Source organism: Glycine max, chromosome 8 (genome assembly GCF_000004515.6).
Source record: "Glycine max cultivar Williams 82 chromosome 8, Glycine_max_v4.0, whole genome shotgun sequence".
NCBI lineage: Eukaryota > Viridiplantae > Streptophyta > Magnoliopsida > Fabales > Fabaceae > Glycine > Glycine max.
The window spans coordinates 7,462,558-7,478,051 of record NC_038244.2 but is presented as its reverse complement, the minus strand read 5'-3'; the positions used below and the strand labels follow the sequence as shown (position 1 = coordinate 7,478,051).

At 29.7% G+C, this 15,494-nt stretch overlaps 1 protein-coding gene across 1 annotated transcript in view; it reads right to left on the bottom strand.

Moving 5' to 3' along the window:
- LOC100801062 (KH domain-containing protein At4g18375) overlaps positions 1-4,908 on the bottom strand; it is a 7,698-nt gene extending 2,790 nt beyond the window's left edge. The window contains exons 1-7 of the mRNA XM_003531112.4: positions 4,765-4,908; positions 3,625-4,234; positions 2,755-3,246; positions 1,549-1,788; positions 1,009-1,281; positions 742-797; positions 194-290 (exon numbers count right to left, since the gene is read on the bottom strand). Of these exons, the coding sequence (XP_003531160.3) occupies positions 194-290; positions 742-797; positions 1,009-1,281; positions 1,549-1,788; positions 2,755-3,246; positions 3,625-4,212 (1,746 nt within the window). The 5' untranslated portion in view covers positions 4,213-4,234; positions 4,765-4,908. The remainder of the gene's footprint in view (positions 1-193; positions 291-741; positions 798-1,008; positions 1,282-1,548; positions 1,789-2,754; positions 3,247-3,624; positions 4,235-4,764) is intronic.
- Positions 4,909-15,494: the final 10,586 nt, after the last annotated feature.

The following is a 15,494-nucleotide window of genomic DNA, read 5'->3' as shown; positions in this document are numbered from 1 at the left end:
TTTTACTCACTGAAATGCATGATATGGAATTTCAAGAAAAGTAATTGTTTTAAGCATACAGTGTACAGCAGCAAGAACCAAACCTCAAATTAAGTTTTCAGATAAATAAAAATAATCGATAAATTTCATATCAAATATCAGTTCCCCCTGCAATTATATAAAAGAATAAACCATTCAGAATGTGTGAACCCACCTTCCTGATATTGGCTATATTTGCCCCTCCTTTACCCAACACTTTACCAACAGCATTAGCAGGAATCAACATATCCAGAGTTGATGGGGGAGGCAAACTGTGCACAATAAGAGAACAAAAATATAAGTTCAACCAATTTAATATAAAGTTGAGGAAAGTAAAATCAGAGATTAAGTGTATGATTGATTAGGCCCAAATCCACGATTAGACTTTAGAGTTTAGAGGGTACAATTGTACAAACCATGATTAGGAAACACTTCATTCTCAATTCAACATGTTAGGCAAAAGTCCAGTTGGGGATGTCAATGGAATCTCACTCTCAAACCATGGTTTTGGTGAAAGTGAGAGTTGCTTTTACATAAAATTGGAAATGTTCATATCAAAATATTACTTTTAAGATAAAGGCATCCAAATATAAATCACTCAACTGCCTACCCAGTTTTACAAAAATTGAGTTTATCCAAAATCAGTTAGGCAAATTTCAATCCAAACACTAAATCAGCTGTAAAATTGTTCACATAATTGTTATATAAATTATGTATACTAACCCGCCATACAGCTTGGTGGCATATGAGGACATAGATCCATAGCCATTATCCCCCATCTATTACATACAATCAAACAAAAAGAGAAAATAGATGAGTGACACAATATTTGAAACTAAAAATGGAAAAGACATGAAACAAAAAAAAAAAGACTGAAAGCTGTTTATTAGCATTTTGTATTAGAAAAAGTGAAAAATATATCATAATATACCAGCAGAAAATTATCAAAATATTATTACGACCATACAGCAAGAAGAAAATGCAACATACCGACAAAGATCCATATCCACCATAAAGACTGCTTGAAGAAAGCATGCCAAGGCCAGCTCCACTTTCAGCCCTATGATCATAAACCATCGGAGCAGCAACAGGAGGAACTGAATGCATCATAGATGGCAATGAAAGACCAGCGCTACCTGGGTACAAGGATTCAGCACCTATTGAAGGATTATGGCCAGTATCCCTTTCTCTCAGTACATCATCTCTGAGTCTTAAGATAATCTGGATTAGTGCATCTCTCACACAATCAACTGAGCCACCCACCTAAATCCCAAAAAAAAATGAATGAAATAAATATGAAAAATGGTAAGTGGTATCCCCGTTGTGAATGGGTTTTCATGCGTGAAACATGAATGAGATTTTAAAAAGAAAAAATGGCAGTTACCATTTACTTTAAATTTTGATTTTTTCCCCTCTCGAATAATGATTGGTTGGTTGTTAAAGAATCACAACTCTCCTATAAAAGCTTTCATTCCAAATAGAATTGCTGAATAAATATACTGTTTAAACAAGAAGTGAAACGAGTCATACCTCAACAAGTTCATCATTCGCATCTGCACATTTTGGCTTATCACCTTTAGAGATTCGAACATCAGCCTTAGTTCTCTTCCGAATTTCATTTATGATTGAACCACTTTTACCAATAATACAACCTATCACCTTGGATGGAACTAGAAGCCGGATTGAAACAGTGGTATCGTCTTCATCATTTATCTTCCCTTGCATCAGCAGAACAGCTTCAACTGCCATGGACTTCAGATCACTTGGCGACTACAAAATACATATCCCCATGATCATTATCCATTTTATGATAAAATAAGACTATAAGTATAGAGTCAATATGTTTTGGAAAAGGATAGTTACATTATATGAAGAAAAAAAAATAGAGAATCTGGGAACACACAAACCACAAACAAGTAAATCATACATAAAACTGATCATGAAATTCAACAATTTGAAGAAGTTTCAGGTAAAAAAAATTAGGATACCAAAATTATCTACTTGTACAACTGAACTTGCTGTACATTAACCATATTAGCCTAGGGGGGAAATTACTTCAGAACATAAAAGTCATGACAAAACTGTATACTTAATTGCCACCTCACATAATGCTCAATAACTATTCAGGTGCCAACACAGTGAAATTAATGTACTTTAGTCTTAACAGAACACGTAAAAATCATGATCAAAAAATCATGATCAGCCAATATTTTTTGAAAAACACCCTTTGTTTCATTTTCCCTCTTGTTTCTTTCCGGAATGCTGCTAACAAGTACAAGTGTTGACTTCCTAAATGAGCATCAATTCTCATTGTTGTAAGGGATGGCACTGCTAACCATAAGGTTATTGACTAGCAACAACTATGGATCTAACCTGTTTTAATGGAAGATATGCATCAAATTTATAACATTATTTTTCTGTTTTCTGATTCTTGAATATAATTTTGAGAAATATAACTATAAAAATAAGTCAAAAAAATCCTAGATAAATAGTAAGGGTCAAAGCTTTCCCAATTGAACAGCAACATGCATATAGCTTTGATTATTTTTCTCTCAAAGTTTTTCAGCCCAAGGCACTCTCGCATTTTGATTATATACTTTCCAGAAGCAAAATATCTAAGCTAATCAAACATGCGCTAGGGTACATCATGAACTCCATCAAATGCAACACCATCAATTTTTGGATGAGCAATTTTATGTTATAGGAAAAAAAATGTAACAAGGAAAGATACTGCACCTCTGTTGTAGTTATAATGATTAAACACTCATCAAAATTAGCCTTGGAATCATCAACCTCAATATGGGCACCACTAGCCTGCCTCATACTTTTAATTGTACTACCACCCTTCCCAATGACACGTCCAATCTTGTCAGAGGGACACAACATTCTAATAATTAACTCCTCAGACCGGGAAGCACCAACACCAGAAACGACTGGAAGGGCAGATGAGTACATTGGCCATGAATTTCCTGCATCAGCATAACCTTGCAGATCTGGTACATTTGTTGCGCCTATAATTTGAGGAACTGCTCTAGGTGTGACAATAGGATCTGAAGCTGGATACAGTCCGCCGGGAGGATAAACTGGAACATCAGAGGGAATAATAATACTAGGAGGGGCTTCTGGTACAGCTGTGTCAAGTGAGATGTCCTCCCTGGGACCGAACTTGTACATAATAGAGGAAACTGCAAATAGTGCTCTTTTAACTGCTTCTGATTCACCAGTGATCTACGCACAGAGAAAGCAACAACATAGTAAGGTATCAGTTTACTGCAAAAGAAATTATCGTGACATGAAAAAAAATGATTAAAAATATGATAAAAGATATAGTAATTTCAGATGTTTGTAAAAACTAGATGCAAAAAGACAAACTAGAACGATACTGTACATTAAATGTTCACGATTAGAAAGACAAAATGTAAAAAAAAAAAAAAAAACTTCTACATCATAAACCATAGTATGATACTAATACATTATTAGTAAAATAAATCATTAATATTGGCATGTGTCAATGAATGGAGGATTAGATGCTAGTATTCTAAAATGATTACAAACCAAAGCAATAAATCATTCAATGGTAAGTTTTATAATACTCAATATACTAACCACAACAAAATTATCAAACTCCATAGCACATGAGTGTGTCGGGTCAGCTGCATCCTTGGCAGTAACCTTGATATTTGCTCTTGTCTTACTTCTCAGCTTTTTAATGGTAGCCCCAGCCTTACCAATGATATTTGCAGACTGGCTTGATGGAACAAGGATTTGACATTCATCTCTATCCTTTCGTTTCTTCTCGGAATCTCCAATAGCTGCTATGGAATTCGCAATGGCTACATGAACCTTTAGAAGAGCATCTTGAGCAGCACACAGAGGTTCTTTACCAGCAAACTCATCATCAATCTCAACGTCTTCCTTCTCCTTGACATAGCAGTAGATCGTTATTACCCGATCCTTGGAGCCAGGAAACGGATCGACAACCTTGACTTTCGCCCTGGTTTCTTGCCTTATTGAATTTATCACTTTCCCATTCTTCCCAATAACACTCCCAATAACTTCATCTGGACAGAGTATCCTATATACAATCAATTCATCATTGCCCCTATCATCTCTGTCAGTCATTCGTCTCTTTTGATGTTTCCTGTCCCCATCATGGTCTCTCTGCGAATGATATCGTTTTCCAGTCTCACCCATTTTACTAAATATCACACAACTCCTGAAAGCAAAACACAATTTTAGTTATATACATAACCAGTGCAAAATATACTTTTATTTGTTAGTCTCTGACCATCCTCCCTCCCTTATTCCCCTTCTCAAAAAGAAAGAAGTTAAATTCAAGCAATAAAAATCAAACCTGCATAAGCCCACTAATAAATATACTATTACTTATCACAACGAAACATCAATACAACCAAATTGAAACTTTTTTCAAACTCGACAACGTCTTTTATCACCCAAAGTGCGACCAAAATTGGGACAAAACATCTTCCACGGAGGAGTTAGAATTATTCAAAAAAAAAAAGACGCACAGAACAATATTCATCATCAACTGCACCGCAAACATGAATTAAATAGATAAGATAAATAATTTTAAGAAAATTAACAAGATCGTCTCTTCATCAATTTGAGCCCTGATTACATTCCAACTAAAAGAATAAATAAAATCTGAAAACGCTGCAACTGATAAAGAAGGAAAAGAATGCGGGATATAAGATGGATATGTCAAACCGAAGATTTTGAACCTACCTGGTTGTTAGCACACGAAACCCTAACGACTGAGAGAAGAAGGTGGGTCAAGGCTGCGAGCAATCCAGGATTCTCAGTCTCGGAACCCTAATTAATTAGGTTTTACGTTTTCTCTTCGCACTACTGATTCGTTTCTTTTCTTTTGATTATATATATATATATATATATATATATATATATATATATATATATATATATATTCAGAAATTAAACCGTTAATATTTTTGTTCAACAATTACGGCAATTAACTTTAACCAATCTTTTAGCCCAGAAATTAAACCGGTAATATTTTTGTTCAATAATTACGGCAATTAACTTTAACCAATCTTTTAGCCCATGTAATGGATAGGATAAATATTTGTTTTTATAACTAATATTTAAAATTAATAAAGAGTTCAAATTTAAAATTGTATTAGCATTATAATTAAAAATTTAATAAATTAAATATTTTTAAACATATAATTATATTTTATATTTAAAATAATAATTCATATTGTGATATAAGTTTATTTTTAATAATTGATATTATTTTTTAAAAATATTGGAATTCAATGGAGAAATAAAGATAAAAATATAAATTAGAAGAAATAATATTTTTACTTAAATATATTTTTAGTTCTTAGAATTTAATATTTTTTTTATTTTTTTGTTATTGTAATTTTTTTTGTTTTTTATCCTTAAGCGTGACTTTTATTGAAACTCATATTCAAACTTTTTATAACGTAATTCAAATGGTTGATGTTGTAGTATAAGATTTTGATTTATATGAATGAAAATAATTTATTAAGTGGGTTAGTTCATATTTGATTTTTATCGGACATAAAAGATTGATCAATGACATATAAAATATGAACAAAATTAATCTTATCCAGTAAATTAAGGAACACTCATAATCCTTGATAAATAAAAGAAAAAAAAACATACTATAATTTTCACTAAAAATGTTTAAGTAAAACTAACTCACTTTTAAAAAATGTCAAATATAATTATTTCTTATTACAAATATGACAAGTTTCCATCAACAAAAAAAAAAATGCTTTTGTATTTTTTTATTAATATTTGTAACTTTTTTTTTCTAATAAGAACTTTCAATTTTGTGTCTTTTAACTTCAACTTAGTGTTAATTAAATTGAAACGTTAAATATCTGCCAACAACGATGATGTTTTTTTTTCATAAATATATTTTTTGTTATTGTAATCTTTTTCATATTCGTTCATGTAATTTTTCTTTTTGGTTTTTTCTTTATAAAATATATTTATCTTATTTTTTTCCTTAAAATATTTTAGATAATACTTTAAAAAGTAAAAAAAATATTTTTAACTGTGAAAAAATTAAGTTTTGATGTTCAATTAAACAATTTAGTCTATATTATAAGCATAAGGGATATATCATATACATATTACAAGGGTATTTCAATGTTAAAGATAAAAATAGGTTTCTAATATTCAATTACACTTAAATCACCATTTCATTGATATTAGAAGTACAAATGTACAATAACATATATTCGATGCATTCAGATTAGGGGATTGAAGAAGTACACCATTCCATGAGAGGAGACGCCTCCATGAAAGAAAAATATTAGTTGATAAAACAGTACAAAAAAATTGAATAACACTTGACTTGAAAATCTTTTATTAGTGAAAAATACTTCTCTTTCTTGAAATTTGGCCATTACTTTTTTTAAGGTCAAATTAGTCATTTGGTTCTATCTCTATAGTTTTACTATTCTTAATTTTTTGGTCCGTATAAGTTGAAAGTGATTTTTTTAATTCCTATAGTTTACATTTTAATTATCTTTTAGTTTATATAGTTTTGAAAGTAATTTTTTAGTATTTATAATTTGTATTTAAATTATCTTTTAGTTCCTATATTTTGAAAGTGATCTTTTTAGTCTTTATACTTTATATTAATCCCCTAACTAATATCGTAAGATCATTTGTAATAAAAAAATAATTGATAATTTATAACTAATTTGTAGCTAATTTTTTTATTTTTTTAACAAGGACTAAAAGATAATTAAAATACAAATGATATGGACTAAAAATATCACTTTCAAATCATAGGAACTAAAAGAGAATTAAAATATATGTGATGAAGACTAAAAATAACACTTTTAAACTATAGGAACTAAAAGAGAATTAAAAAGTAAACTATAAGAATTTAAAAATCATTTTCAAACTACAAAAACTAAAAAGTTAACAATCATCAAACTAAGAACCAAACATAATTTTCAAACTACATGGCCATTATTTTGTATATATTATCTTCTTTTAATATAAAATTATGGATCTTACTTTGTGCACCCAACATTTTTGCTAGGGCACTCAGCACCGAGGGCAAAAAATCCAAAATGCCCTTAACCCTACTTATATAAATTTGAAAAGCTAAACATCCGTACATTTCACTATTGTGTGCTTTTGTTCCTTTTCTGCTGCTTCTTCGACTTCTTCTTGTTCCTCGTCTTTTTTGCTACATCTGTTCGAATGTGGTGGTGTCGGTTCGTGTTTTTCGTTTTGCTTTGTCGTTTTGTATTTGTTGTTTGTAAGTGTTTTTGGATGGTTTTTGGTATTGAAATTCCTGTGAAAGCTTTGCTGGAAAGTTGAGTTTTTTTTGTTGGAGAGGAAAACCCATACGGATGATTTTTTTTATTTTTTATTTTTGATAAAAGATATGGATTACTGATCTGTATGGCTAAATTTTTTAAAAAATTTGTAACCCATACGGATCAATGGCTAAATTTTTAAAAGTTTTATAAATCATAAGAATCAATCACTGATCCGTATGGTTTATTTTTTTTTTTAAAACCTTTTATAGCTCATACGGATCAGGATCCATATGGGTTTTTTTTTTTTTTGAAAAAGAAATTCACCCAATGATCCGTATGAGTTTTTTTTTTCTTTAAAAAAAATTAACTGATCCATATGGATTTTTTAAATTTTTTTTAACCCATACTTCGTATGGATTTTTAGTATGACCTTTTTTTAAAAAACTTTTTGTAACCCATATAGATCATTAATCCAAATTGTTATTTTTAAAAAAACATTTTTTTTAACTAAGATTAGATTGCTAAAATTAACATCAAATTGGTGAAACAATTAATTTTTAATATTGTTATAAAAAATATGGAAATTAAAATTTAAGATATAATCATATTGTTAGTTTAAGATAATGACTGAAATCGAATTTAAAAATATATTAGTTATTACTAAAATTAAGATTAGATTGGTGAAACAATTATTTTTTAATATTGTTATAAAAAATATGGAAATCAAAATTTAAGATATAATCCGATTGTTAGTTTAAAATAATGATTGAAATCAAATTTAAAAATATATTAGTTATTACTAAAATTAAGATTAGATTGCTAAAATTAAGATTAAATTAGTGAAACAATTAATTTTCAATATTGTTATAAAAATATGAAAATCAAAATTTAAGATATAATCAGATTGTTAGTTTAAGATAATGATTGAAGTCAAATTAAAAATATATTAGTTATTACTAAAATTAAGATTAGATTGCTAAAATTGAGATTAAATTGGTGAAATAATTAATTTTCAATATTGTTATAAAAATATGAAAACCAAAATTTAAGATATAATCAGATTGTTAGTTTAAGATAATGATTGAAGTCAAATTAAAAATATATTAGTTATTACTAAAATTAAGATTAGATTGCTAAAATTGATGTTAAATTGGTGAAATAATTAATTTTCAATATTGTTATAAAAATATGAAAGCCAAAATTTAAGATATAATCAGATTGTTAATTTAAGATAATGATTAGTAGTTATAAAAAATATATTAAAAATATTGAAACCAAAATTGTTATATATTTAATTTAGTAGTTATAAAAATATTGAAATCAAAATTTAAAATTTAAAATACGATAAGATTGTTAGTTTAAGATATTGATTGAAATCAAATTTAAAAATATATTTAATTTTGTATTTTTAAAAAATATTGAAACCAAAATTTAAAATTAAAAATATAATAAAATTGTTAGTTTAAGATAATGATTGAAATCAAATTTAAAAATATATTAAATTTGGTAGTTATAAAAAATATTGAAATCAAAATTTAAAATTTAAAATTTATTTATGAATCCATATGTTTTAATTTTTTTAAAATTATTTTTTTAGAAATTTTTTATTCATTTAATTTATTTACAAATTTCCATAATTAAAAAAATTTGATATTTAATTGAATGATGTATTTAAATATTTATTATAATGATTAAAAATTAAATAAATATGATATTTAATTAAATGATGTATTTAGATGTTTTTTATAATAATTAATAATTAAATATATTTGATATTTTTTTACATATGTAAATACTTATTAAACCTATCATTTTTATTTACAATTTATATATGTAAATAAATTAATTATTATATAAAAAATAATCATCACAAAATTTAGTATGTAAATTTATATATACATTAAATATAAATTAAATATTTTAGTATTATATATAATGACATTGTTTATTTATAACATAATTTGTCTATTAATTCAATTGATTTGAGTGTTCTATTAATAATGCAGGTACTACAAAGTTCGAACCATTAATTTTAAATTAAATAGTAAATTATATTTTTGAAAAAAAATAAAAAAATCTTATGAGCCACTTAAGAATTGTCCATCCATATGAATATTATAACCAAAAATAATGACACTGGATAAATGAAAAAATAATCCGGCTATTTATAATCGTATGGATATTATTCACATATATTGTAACGTCTCTCTATTTGTTTCTTCTTACTATGCCCTACCTTACTGCACTGCCTCTGCCTCTGCCGCGTTCCTTCTCCTTACTTCCAGGCGTTGCGCTCACTAGCTTCATGTTCAGCTTCGACACTCCAACTCTTACCATGTAATGTACGTTATCTATCCCAAATATCGCATTCCTTTCATTTCAGCCAAAACGCTACATTCCACAGACTAATAATGTTATTACTGCACAACTGACCTTGAACTTGAAATTACACCTTCTTTCCATCCTTCTTGTTGGTGTTGTTCCCTGTAACTGCTCCTTCGGTGAGTGCTCTGCTCATCACATCACACGTCTTCGCATTCGATCATTTTTCTTCTGCATTTCTATTTTCCTTATTATTATTGTTTGCGTGCCAAAGCTTACTGGCTAATACTTCTTCATGCTTCATCAATCATGCATGCACCCTCCTTTTAGGGTTTCACTACTGCAATGTTGTGTATACCCTTCACTTGTGAACAAGTCTCACCATATATATATATATATATATATATATTATATAAGGTTTAGTAAAAGAATGTGTGTACCTACATTTCCTCTCCCAAGTCTCCTACACATTCTCGCTGAGCTAGTTTTCCATGTCTTTTATTTGAAGCAACTAGCACTATACCCAGCACAATATAAATAAATAAAAAACATTGCTTTTTTATTTTGTGTGTACTGTGGGATTTATTTGATTTGACTCGTCGATAACATCTTTGACTCAAGTTATTAATTTGGTGAGTGTCTTTGACAGGACTTCTTTTCAGAAGAGTGCAAACATGGCTGATAGTAGTGGGTCTATGGGGGCAAGTTGTCCCACTGCACCAATAAGGGGACAACGAACTCCACCGGAATCTGAATCACCTGCTGACTCCAACACTCAATCTTCATCCGAAGGTTCGCAGGAGGTGCGTAGCAAAATTAAACGTAGTCATGAGCTTGTGGATCAATTCAACCAAGAAAAATTTAATTCTGCGATTACAAGGATGATTATCGTTGATATGCTTCCATTTGAATTTGTTGAAAATCCCGGATTTAGAGAATTTAGTGCTCTGCTAGCAGCTCCAGTGGAATCATTTGGAGAATTTTTTAGCGCTCTTCTGACAATTCCAACGGAATCACCTGTTGTGGCATCTTTGCAAGAGTTAGGTAACAATTTGACTTATGATGAGCTTGTGGAATTCCACCAAGAGTTTTGTACACAAGCGCTTGCGAAGATGATTATCATTGATGAACTTCCTTTTAAATTTGTTGAAAATAAAGGATTTGGAGAATTTGTTACTGCTTTTCAACCTCAATTTAAAATTCCCAGTCAGATAACCATTGTTGAAGATTGCATGAATTTGCACAGGGTGGCAAAAGCGAAATTGAAATTCAATTTGTCTCAAAACAAACAAATGATGTCATTGACTACTGATACTTGGACTTCAATCCATAATAAGAATTATCTGTGTGTGACTGCCCACTGTATTGATGAACGGTGGGAATTAATCAAGATGATTTTGAGTTTTGTATTGATTCCTGACCATAAGGGAGACACCATAGGTAAAGCTTTAGAGAAATGCTTGAAAGAGTGGGAAATTACCAAAATTTGTACTATTACAGTACATAATGCTGATACTGAGAATTTGGCTTCATCGTATTTAATTCAAAATATGTGTGGTTGGAATGGCACTACCTTACTGAATGGGGAGCATGTGCACTTGAGGTGTTGTACCCATATATTGAACTCAATTGTGTCTGATGGATTACAAGAAATGGATTGTTGCATTGCAAGAATAAGGGCTGCATGTAAGTATGTTAGGTCATTTTCATCTAGATATGCGTGTTTTAAGAGGTGTGCCAATTTGGCAAATATAAACTGTGATCAAATGATTGTGCTTGATGAGCCAACAAAGTGGAATTCCACCTATTTAATGTTGGTGGTTGCTGAAAAGTTTGAAAAGGCCTTTAACCTCCTTGAATTTGAGGATGATTCTTATGTGAAATCTCTTGATAATGAAGGGGGACCTCCAAGTGCTGATGATTGGAATCGTGCACGTGTATTTATTAAGGTTTTAAAGGTTTTTTATGAGGCTACACTTTCTTTCTCTGGTTATTTGAATGTAAGTTCTAACTCTTTCTTGCGGATGTGGGTCAAGATTCAAAATGCGTTGAGATCATGGATGGAGAATGATGATTTTGGGCTGCAACAGATGGCAACTACTATGAAATTGAAATTTGACAAGTATTGGGATATTGATGGGAATATTAATAATCTGTTGTTTGTGGCTATTTTTCTTGATCCACGATTCAAGTTTAAATATCTTGAATTCTGTTTTGGGAGAATGTATGGTCCTGAAAAATGCAAGGACATGCTTAAAAAGTTGGAAGATTTCATAAAAGAATTGTTCACACAGTATAGTTCATCGCATCCTATTATTCCTGATATTTGTGAGTCTAGTGGCCTATCCTTTGATGTTACCTCCCAAACAATTGTGAGTAATGATGATGGTGGTAATATGGATATGGATGAGGAGTATGGAATAACAGTGAAGAAAATGCTAGATGAACTTGAGAAAAATGAGCTAGAGAGATACATGAAGGATCATGTAGAGGTTAATTATGATGGATTTGACATTTTGAGATGGTGGAAAGGCAAGTCCACTAAGTATTATGTTCTTGCACACATGGCTAGGGATATATTAGCCATTCCAGTGTCTAGCGTGTCTTTTGAGGATGCATTTAGCACAGGGGATCATGTCCTTGATCGATACCATAGTTGTTTGGATCCTACCACAGTCGAGGCTTTGATCTGTTCAAAAAGCTGGTTGAGCCACAACTTAAGAAAGAACTGGGATTCACATCAAACATTTGATGTGGTGCAAGCTGAAAGAGGTATGATTATTCAAGCAAATTGTTCAAACATTATTTTCATCATCTAACTTTTCATTTTAATGTTGTTTTATTATGTTATTAGATATGTTAGAAGATTCAGACCTTGAGGAGTATGATGCTACCACACTTGAGGCTTTGGTCTGTTTAAATAGCTGGTTGAGTGACGACATAGGAAAGAATGGGGATTCACATTAAACATTTTGATGTGGTGCAAGTTGAAAGAGGTATGATAATACAAGCAAATCGTTCAAACTTATTGATTTTTAGCTTTTAGCTTTATATTTCATCATCTAACTTTTCATTTTAATGTTGTTTTATTATGTTATTAAGAATATTCAGACCTTGAGGTGTTTTTCACTGATTGTGATTTTTAGTCTCCTGCATTAAGGTGACATGATAATTATTTGCATTTATATATTGCAGGGAGCCTTTTGTTCTTGAAATGAAGATTTTAAGGAAACTTGAAGTGAAGCAATTTATTTTATGGACTATTTTTGTTTTGGGGATTGTTTATGTTGATACATTTAACTCCAGTTTTATTGCTGTGAAATTCAATGACAATGAGTATGGTTGATGACTTGATTTGATGATAGGATTTGTTAACGTGTATGGTTGTAATTCTATTTGATCCTAGTATGCTGCTTTTATATTCACTAATAGCTAGATTTTTTAAGTTTGATGAAAGAATGATTGATGATTCGTCCAATATAAGATATGGCATAGGGTGTTGGAACTGTTTGATTCATTCTTATTAGCCAGTCCTTAGAATATCGATAGCAATGCTCATTTCAGTATATAGCCAATCTGTTTTATACTATTTTAGTCGTGGTTATAATAACATAGAGACTTTCCTGGGTCCTCTCTCCCTTTCTATCTACTTTCTCTTCCTGTCAGGCTGCTTCTCTATCTCTGCTTCACTCACTAGGTAACCAACCTATTCTTATCTTCATTTTGAAGCTTTCCCTTGCTTTTCGGTTTGGCTTCTTTAAACTAATGGATGTACTCCAGTGTTACTCTGGATAGCCAAGCAGTTTTTCAGTTTGCATGTTATCTGCTTCTTTGCCTTCATCAAAGTACAGAACTGGGAACTTATCGATCCTTGCTTGTGTATGTGTATGTGTGAGGGTTTTTTTTTTTTTCCTAACACAACGTGCTTTGCAGTTACTAAACTAAATTTTCACATATCAAAATGATTTCTTCAATTCATTGCTTAAAACTTCCAAATGTTTTTTGTTCCCACATGCCACAGGGAGAGATGTGGAAACCAAAAAAGTCCTTTATTATTTGTTATAGGTATATCTAAAAAGAAATAATTCCTGTTAGTTTGAACAAATATTATCAATTGATAAATAGAAAAACCCTTTAAAACATAACAAGCACCCTCTCCAAAAATACTTGTGTTGACCGTTGACTGATAAAAACTGACTTAACTACTTACATTATACTATTCAACCTGTGCTGGCAATTTGTTTTTTAAACGCTAGTGACAGTATAAACAATTGCTATAGTCAGATTCGCCTTTAATGTCATTTTTTCCTTTTCAATTTTGTTATCCTCTTCCTTGACCATTGTCTTAAATAAATCCACCCATTAAAATTACTGGAGGAAAAAAAATCTGAGTGAATGACACTCTTCCTTGTTGATCATGTCATTCTTTTAGGAGAAGAGAAATGAGCGATCGTGACTTGTGAGAACACAGTCTTTTCCCTATAATGAGTGGTTATTAGTGTCTTTCTCGCAATTATTGTGTTGATCAGTGAAATAGTGTCTTATGAGTGGTTAAATGCATTTAACTCTACTCGGCAAAAAAAACAAACTAAAAAAAATTGCATTTAACTCTAATTCTATACATTTAAATTAAAAAGTACTCATAATATACAAAAATTCTTATTCGTTTTACCTATTCTTTTATTTTTGTATGTTATGTATGAGTACTTTTTAATTTAAATGTATAAATAAAAGTCTTTAAAATTATATAAAAGTACGTATAATTAACTCAAATAAATAATAAAAAATACCAGTACTTAAACTTAAGAGGAATAGAAAATTTGCAACAATTGTTTTTTGACAGAAGTGTTAAATTAAAGAATAATTGATAATTTGTTTTTTTTTAATGCTAAAATAAATGATAAACCATGGGGCAATCAAGTATCTTGAGGAAAAAGAAGTATGCTTCAAAAGTCATTATATTATCATTTAAGAAACACTAATTCTTCTAAATTGGAATTTGAAATACTATATTTTAAACTAAAACAAAATTTAAAACCTTTCAAAATCAACCTTTTCAACTGCAATTAAGCCAATTATTAGAATATGGATCATATATCAAAATGTAAACTGATCTTAGCTTTGTAATTCTGAGGTCCATTGGTAAATCAGATTATGGGATCGTGTTAAAAAGATTGAAATCAAAAATAAAAATTGGGAAATCCGACAAGAAAGATACACAAAATCCAAAATAAATGGACAAGAGAAAACTGAAATTTTGTACATTAATAGACGATTCTCTTAGCAAGGTTCAAAAGCATTCAGACTACTGCACAAAACCATATACCACGTTTAAATTTAAACAAATATTCACCGCATCGAATTGATGCAAAGAAATTTGATAATCTAAATTAAACCAGTTAAATTAGCTTGAATTGGTTTAATTGATTGTTTTAATATTTAAAATTTGAATTAAACCAATTATAATTGATGCAGTTTTTGAATTTTTTTTTCTTTTTTCAAAATAAACCAATCTAATAACTTAATCAACATTCTTTTTAAAACTTTTACATTAACAAATAAATCAACTCAATTATATATTTGTTACGGGTATTTTTAGTATGAAAATTTGCACAAAATAAATATTAACCAATAAAAAGATAGTACTATTAGCAAATCATGACAAGAGTTTGGCTTAATTGATAGGAGAAAGAAAATTAGAAACCAATCATATTATTATTATATATGATTGATTTTACCTTGAATACGAATCCAACTAACTCATGAAAACCCCTAACAATTAGTACCGGGATATACAAAAGTAAAAATTTTGAAGCATCACTCTTGATGAACATCTCTCATTGCCTGAAGTCTAATCTG